Source organism: Bactrocera neohumeralis, chromosome 2, assembly GCF_024586455.1.
Source record: "Bactrocera neohumeralis isolate Rockhampton chromosome 2, APGP_CSIRO_Bneo_wtdbg2-racon-allhic-juicebox.fasta_v2, whole genome shotgun sequence".
Classification (NCBI taxonomy): domain Eukaryota; kingdom Metazoa; phylum Arthropoda; class Insecta; order Diptera; family Tephritidae; genus Bactrocera; species Bactrocera neohumeralis.
Window position 1 is genome coordinate 4,624,422 of NC_065919.1, and position 6,417 is coordinate 4,630,838.

At 35.5% G+C, this 6,417-nt stretch overlaps 1 protein-coding gene across 2 annotated transcripts; it reads right to left on the bottom strand.

Moving 5' to 3' along the window:
• Positions 1 to 183: 183 nt before the first annotated feature.
• LOC126761295 (alpha-tocopherol transfer protein-like) lies at positions 184 to 5,781 on the bottom strand. 2 transcript variants are annotated; one of them, XM_050477347.1, is made up of 5 exons: positions 5,268 to 5,781; positions 4,583 to 4,690; positions 828 to 996; positions 553 to 766; positions 184 to 418 (listed from the first exon to the last, which is right to left on the bottom strand). In XM_050477347.1, the coding sequence occupies exons 1-5, from the start codon at positions 5,537 to 5,539 to the stop codon at positions 264 to 266; spliced, it is 918 nt and encodes a 305-aa protein (XP_050333304.1). In that variant the 5' UTR covers positions 5,540 to 5,781; the 3' UTR covers positions 184 to 263. The 2 variants fall into 2 exon arrangements, with proteins under 2 accessions (XP_050333304.1, XP_050333313.1); XM_050477356.1 differs by having other exon boundaries at positions 828 to 972; positions 5,268 to 5,779.
• Positions 5,782 to 6,417: the final 636 nt, after the last annotated feature.

Here is a 6,417-nt window from a genome sequence, read left to right on the forward strand (position 1 = left end):
CATTTTGTATTTGTCGTGAATGCATTTATTAAAAAAAAAAATCGAAAAAATCAGTGATTTTTCGGAGGGTCACACTGACCCCTAAGGGCCTTACAGGCAAATGCGCAACTTTTTTAACTTTCATTATTTATTTAAGTTTTGATCTCAAATATTTAACTAAAAGTAAAAGAATAACACTAAATATTTTAAAACACGTCGATATAATTTTGTTATTTTTTGAAAATCAAAAAAAAATAATAATAATGCTGTTAAATCTAAAAGCTTTAGTCAATATCCAACTTCTTGAAATTCCCTTGAATGCCGAATAGCTCCGAGGCATTTTTCGGTTTTCCCGGACGCAATTTCTCGTTTACTTGATGACGCTTTTCGAATTGCAGCATTTCTTTGCGATTTTCTTTAAGCTTGGCGTAAACGGTTTCTGAAAAGTATACTTGATTAAATGTGGGTTTTTAAATTCAATGAATAATGCAACAAAATGCAGAGAAGTCTCAAAATAATTAAGCAATAACAATAGCTCACATCCCATATAATAAGAATAATAACATTCGCTACCTCTGAATTCCACACATTCCAACTCATCGCCACCGTAATCTTTAGGTAATATAGACTGTGGTACAAATTTATAAAAATCCTCCAGGTTATTGTGTATATACAGTATACTGGTTAGCTCCTTCTTCATAAACGGTGTCATCAGCGCCAAAATTTTATCCATAAATGGTACAATATTGATGAAATGGAAACCAATCAAACGTATTGCGGCAGCTTCCTGCGTTTGAGTAATATGCTTTGTTTGAAATCTTATAAGAAAGAGTTTAGAAAGCACTCACCTGTAAATAGAATAGAAACTTTTTCATCTGAAATATGCCGATGCGTGCCACATGCCCCAAAGTGACGCCCTTTAAGTCCATTACCATAATGTGACCTGGACGTATGCCATCTTCGGACATCCACATATCGAAAATCATGCAATAACTGTAAAATGTAGAAATAAAAAAACTATATTCTAAAATAAAGAAATATTAATTCTTGCTCTAAAAAATACATTTTTGCGAGATCTAGCAGTTTAATGGTTTCATTAGTTCGAGCTCTGGTAAGCTAGCGACAAATGTATAATTGGTAAAATATCAAAAATATGTAAAGCAACAACACAAACTTGCTAATATTCATATCGTTTGGGAAGCTCGTATATAAAATATTGTTTAAAGTATTATTGCTCGATTCGCATAAAATCTATAATCCTATAAAATATAGCTTCCGCAACGCCAAGGACTTATCAAGCCGACTTCGTATACACAAATATAACGAACGTGGACAAACTCGTGCATATAGTTAATTTATATCTGCCATAAAACATGAAAAGTTATTTTTATGAAGTGTGACCGATTAATTGGTTTCAAGCTAAGTATTTTGCTAACCAACTTTCTAGTATGTGTTTCAAAAACAATATGGTAAGTAGGAGAATTATAAAGCCCACACACGGTGCAGGTGACGCGCAGAAGTTATAGAAGCGGTTTACAAAGCGTAGCACCACCCACATTCACCTAAAAAATGCCTGCTTCGCAATTTCACTCGTGACACTACATGCTCCCTTAGTACAGTTTAAAAATTCTGATTACAAGCGTGTTTTTAAACAATAAACGTCGGCCACTAAAATAGTTATCCTAAAAAACGGGGTACAAAAAATGGAAACGTAGATTAGGTCACATAGGAATGGCTCAGTGTTCCTGGCCTCAATATTTGAGAAAGCATTTTGTATTTCTTTGTGACCGTGTGTGTGTGATGATGATGAGGATTATGAACGGAATCTAATTTTTGGCCTCTCGTAGGACATCCACACCTGTTAATTCTATTAAAGATGGTTGACTTACTAATGGTTTGTACTAGGATTACATATAACAGGCCTTTTATTCACAAAAATTCACGTTCTGTAAAGAATGTGCTTCGCTCAACTTATGGTAAACATAATCGGTCTACTGAGCGTATTATTCGCAAAATCATCATCCAACTTGGGATCCAGCATTCATTATTGGAAAATACAAGGTGGGTTCCAAAGAAAGCACCTTTGGAAAGCACCTTGTATTCGACCGAATAGACCGCGTCCCGTACGCAGTGAGGAAATCATAGCAGTCTTAGCTGAAAGTATCTACGAAGATCGTGGAGAGTCGATTTGGCACCATTTTCAGCAACTCAGATTGACGTTTGAAACGACTTGGCGCATATTACGTCAAGATCTTAAATTAAAAGCGTACAAAATACAGGTTGTGCATCGCTTCGCTCTATGAGATTTTGAAAAGTTTCAAGAAGATCCGACGTTTCCGAGCCAAATTTCGTTCAGAAATGAGCTCAATTTCTGGCTCAATGGGTATGTAAACAAGCTAAATTGCAGCATTTGGGGCAAAGATAAACCTGAAGAGATTTAGAAGCTGCCATTTCAACCAAAAGAAAAACGGTTAGGTGTAGTTTGTGGGGCCGTGGAATGATCGGTCCATATTTCTTCAAAAATTATGCTGGTCAGAGGGTAACCAAGAGCGACCGTTATCGCGCCATGATAACATTTCGTTTCTACAAGACGGCGCCGCTTCCGACACATCGCCTCAATCACTGCATTTATTGAGAGAACACTTCGGTGAGCATATAATTTGACGCTTTCGGCCGATCGGTTGTGTGATATCACACCGTTAGACTTTTTTCCTGTGGGGATTTGTAAAGTCTATGTGGACAATCCAGCTTTTATTCAGGTCTTGCACATCACGCGTGGCATTCGTCAGTTACCAGTAGAAATGCTCGAATGAGTCAGCGAAAATTGGACTCAACGGATGGACCATCTGACCAACATTTCAAAGAGATAATCTTCAAAAAATGAATGCCAAAGAATGTCCTTCCGAATGATAATAAACATTCCCCATTAAATTTCAAGTTTCTGTGTTTCTTTTTTAAAAAAGTTGGGAACCTTGAATTGGATCTTCTCCTTTATAACATAGGTGTATTTATTTTGCAGCGATTTCAATTTAAATGAAACGTTTATTGACGTGACATGAGCTCGCTATTTTTAATACTTAAAAAACGGCTAATTAGTTCGTAATCTCTCCAATTAATAAGCTAATGTCACTTCATTTGACATATAAATGGCTCTAGTAATTATGAGCTGCAAGTGCATAGTCTATATTAGATGCATACGTTTTATTATAATAATATGTATACATACATATATAAATTTTAAAACTTCACGTGACACATGTTCAGATGTATCTCTGACACTAATTGCAATTACGAGACTTAATTAACTTCGTATACTTTGAAATGAACTTTAGAACTCGGTAAATGCAATTATTTTTAATTTAACCTGAAATCAAGCGATTTATTTGTGTTTCAAGTCATGTTTTTCAGAGATATTACTAATATGTTAATACTAATATACTAATATTGAGATTGTTTGACAAGGGATATATGTACATATATACATAGATGGCAAGAATACTAAGCAGAATCTCTCCATGCCCTGAAATATAAACAAAAACTATAAATGGGAGAAGTACTTTAAATAAATATCTAATGGAGGTTTCAGCGCCAACTAATTCGATCTTCTCTCATTTTGGTTAAATATTAGTCTTTTCGTATTTCTAATCAAACTTTAATTTATTTTTTATATTTATAATGAACTTTAATGAACCAAATATGTACCAGTTTGGTCGACCACTTTTTGCCATTTTTTCGCTAGAGGCATTATTCCTTCAGTTTCTGGTTTCTTGGCGAAAAACTGCAACAAGTAATTTTCACACGCTTTTCTTCAAGCCAACTTTACTCCATTAAGGGAGTTCTGCATAGACCGAAACAAATGGTAGTCCGGTGGTGGAAGGTGGATGCATCAAAACTTCCCAGTTATGCTCTCCCAGTTTTTACCAAGTCATCAAAGATGTGTGTGGTCTAGCGTTGTCCTGATGGAAGACGAAGCACTTTCTGTTGATCAGTTCTGGTCGTTTTTTCGATTGCTTGCTCCAATTTCATCAGTTGTTGACAGTAAAATGTAGAATCAATCATTCGATCAGGCAGGAGTAGCTCTTAGTAGATGACTTTTTTCCAATCCCACCAAACACTCAGAATAACCTTTCGAGGCGTCAATCCTTGCTTTGCGACCATTTATTGAGCTTCACCACGCTTGGACCATGATCTTTTTCGCACATTATTGTCGTATTTGATCCACTTTTCGTCTCCTGTTACCATTCGCTTCAGAAATGGTTCGATATCATTTCGTTTCGGCAAAGAATCGCAGATGTTAATTCGGTCCATTAAATTTTTCACAGACAATTCAAGTGATACCCAAACATTGAGCTACTCTTTGTAGCCAGTCTTTTTTAAATGGTTCGAAACCATTAAAATTTCAAAATTTATTACTTTTATACTTCATACTACATAATCTTAATTGAACAATTTTAGAAAGTAAAGCATATTTAATTTATTTGATTTATGAAATACATTTAAAGATATTAAGTTTGACGAATATATATGTACTTTCTTTTAATTTTTTTTGTAATAAATTGGGCGTAAGAGAAAAAGATCGAAATTATAATGTTCAATTACTTACAGTTTCATGCAGTCCACAAAATTGAAGTTCGATGCATTTGTATCAGCTAACTTCCCGATTATAACGCGATAACCCTCGGGTGTGGTTTTTGGCAACGGACATATTGAGCTAAAAGTGGTTAAAACAAAAAAAAATTAATATAGAATTAAAACATGTGTATTTATATATCTATGCATCTGATTTTCTGTAGTGGGTATATGTTTTAATTTCGCTCTGCCTAACTAACGGTATTTTATGAATATACTGGAACCCTTTCGGGTTATATTTAATAACCGATTAGCATAACTATTCGGTTAATATCAGGAGGCGAATCTGACATCGTTGCTCGTGTATATGAGCCAGAAATATTTGACAGATCGATTTCATTTGACTATTGACAAGTGAAATGTTTCATGGGGTTTATAATTTCTGCTATTATTTTTTAGTGATCGGCGCTTGGCAGATAAGGTAGAGGACAGCGCATGTGGGGGAAAAAAAATACAACCACCAAAATTATTACGATATCGACGATTAAATTTTGATTTGCGTAACATGTTTTAGTGAAATTTTAGTCGGCGAGTTCCAGCGCATTGCCTCTTTACTCATTCGTAAAGTGCTGTAGTACTATGAAAATTTTGCAGATTTTATGCAGATTTCTAAGTTCATTCATAGGCTATACAGATATTTATATATAACGGTCGCTTACACTGTTCGCATGGCCCGCTGCAGCTCTGAGCGCTCACAATCCAGATTCGTAAAGAAATCATCGCAGTGTGTGCGCACCGTTAGATTAGTGTCCAGCACCTGTTTGGCCATTTCCATGCTGTTCATGGAGGCGTGAAAGAAGTGCAACGCCTCCTCTTCGGACAAATTCTGCATGTGCGGTTGGGCGTGTATCCAATTGACGAATTTTTTCATCTCTTCACGTGAGATTTCCGGGAAGCGAGCATATTGCTCGTTCAAATTCGCGGGTTTCATTGTTTACTTGTTACTAGTGGAGCTTATTGTTTATTTGTTTTCGTATTTTATATTTCGTATTTAGTCAACACACACACTTTTGCACTTTGTCACATATGAGCTAGGCACTATCAAATTTAAGGACTAAAATTTGAAAAAAAACTTTCGTAATCCGCTTACAAATTCGTTTAAGCTCTTTGGCTATTTAGCTGTCTTTGCGCAAGCTGCGTTGCGAATGAAATGAAAATGTTCCGTACACAAGTTTGAAAGCGAAACTGGTAATTTCGCTGATTGCTATTGTTTATGTATTGTTGTTGTTGCATGCTACCCTGTTTGTCAGTCACCTAACTTTTGTTGACTTTCTTATTGCATTTTATCGGTTTTATTGCCCGTCATGTTGTTGCTTTTGGTGTTGTTACTGCTGCTGCGCAAAAATTATTACTTGCAAGTAGAAATTTTCATTACGATCATTGCGAATTGCAGTGCACAGTGGGGCCGAAGTTTGACGAAGAAAAAATAAATTTGTTTCCTATTTCACAGGCCTCTCCAGAGTCTGCAACAGAGTAGATCGAATAGAAAGCTACCAATCTTTCAGCGCTGGTCTTAAAGCCGAAACTGTACTTTTTACCTTATATGCCAGTTTACTTTTATACCAGTTATTTGTTCTATTCACCACGATTTAAATCTGTAGTTTCATGGAAATTTCTGTAATTTTCATTGAAAGATATAAGCAAGAACACCATTTACAGGTTATTCAATTTTATTATCAAAATAATAGCTCTCCAATTGAAACTTTTCGTGTGCTTTTGCCATTTTATGGTCGTAATATTGGTCGACCTGTGCTCGCTGTTCGTCGAATTGTCGAAAATTTCGAGCGTACATTTTCTATGTTCAAGTGT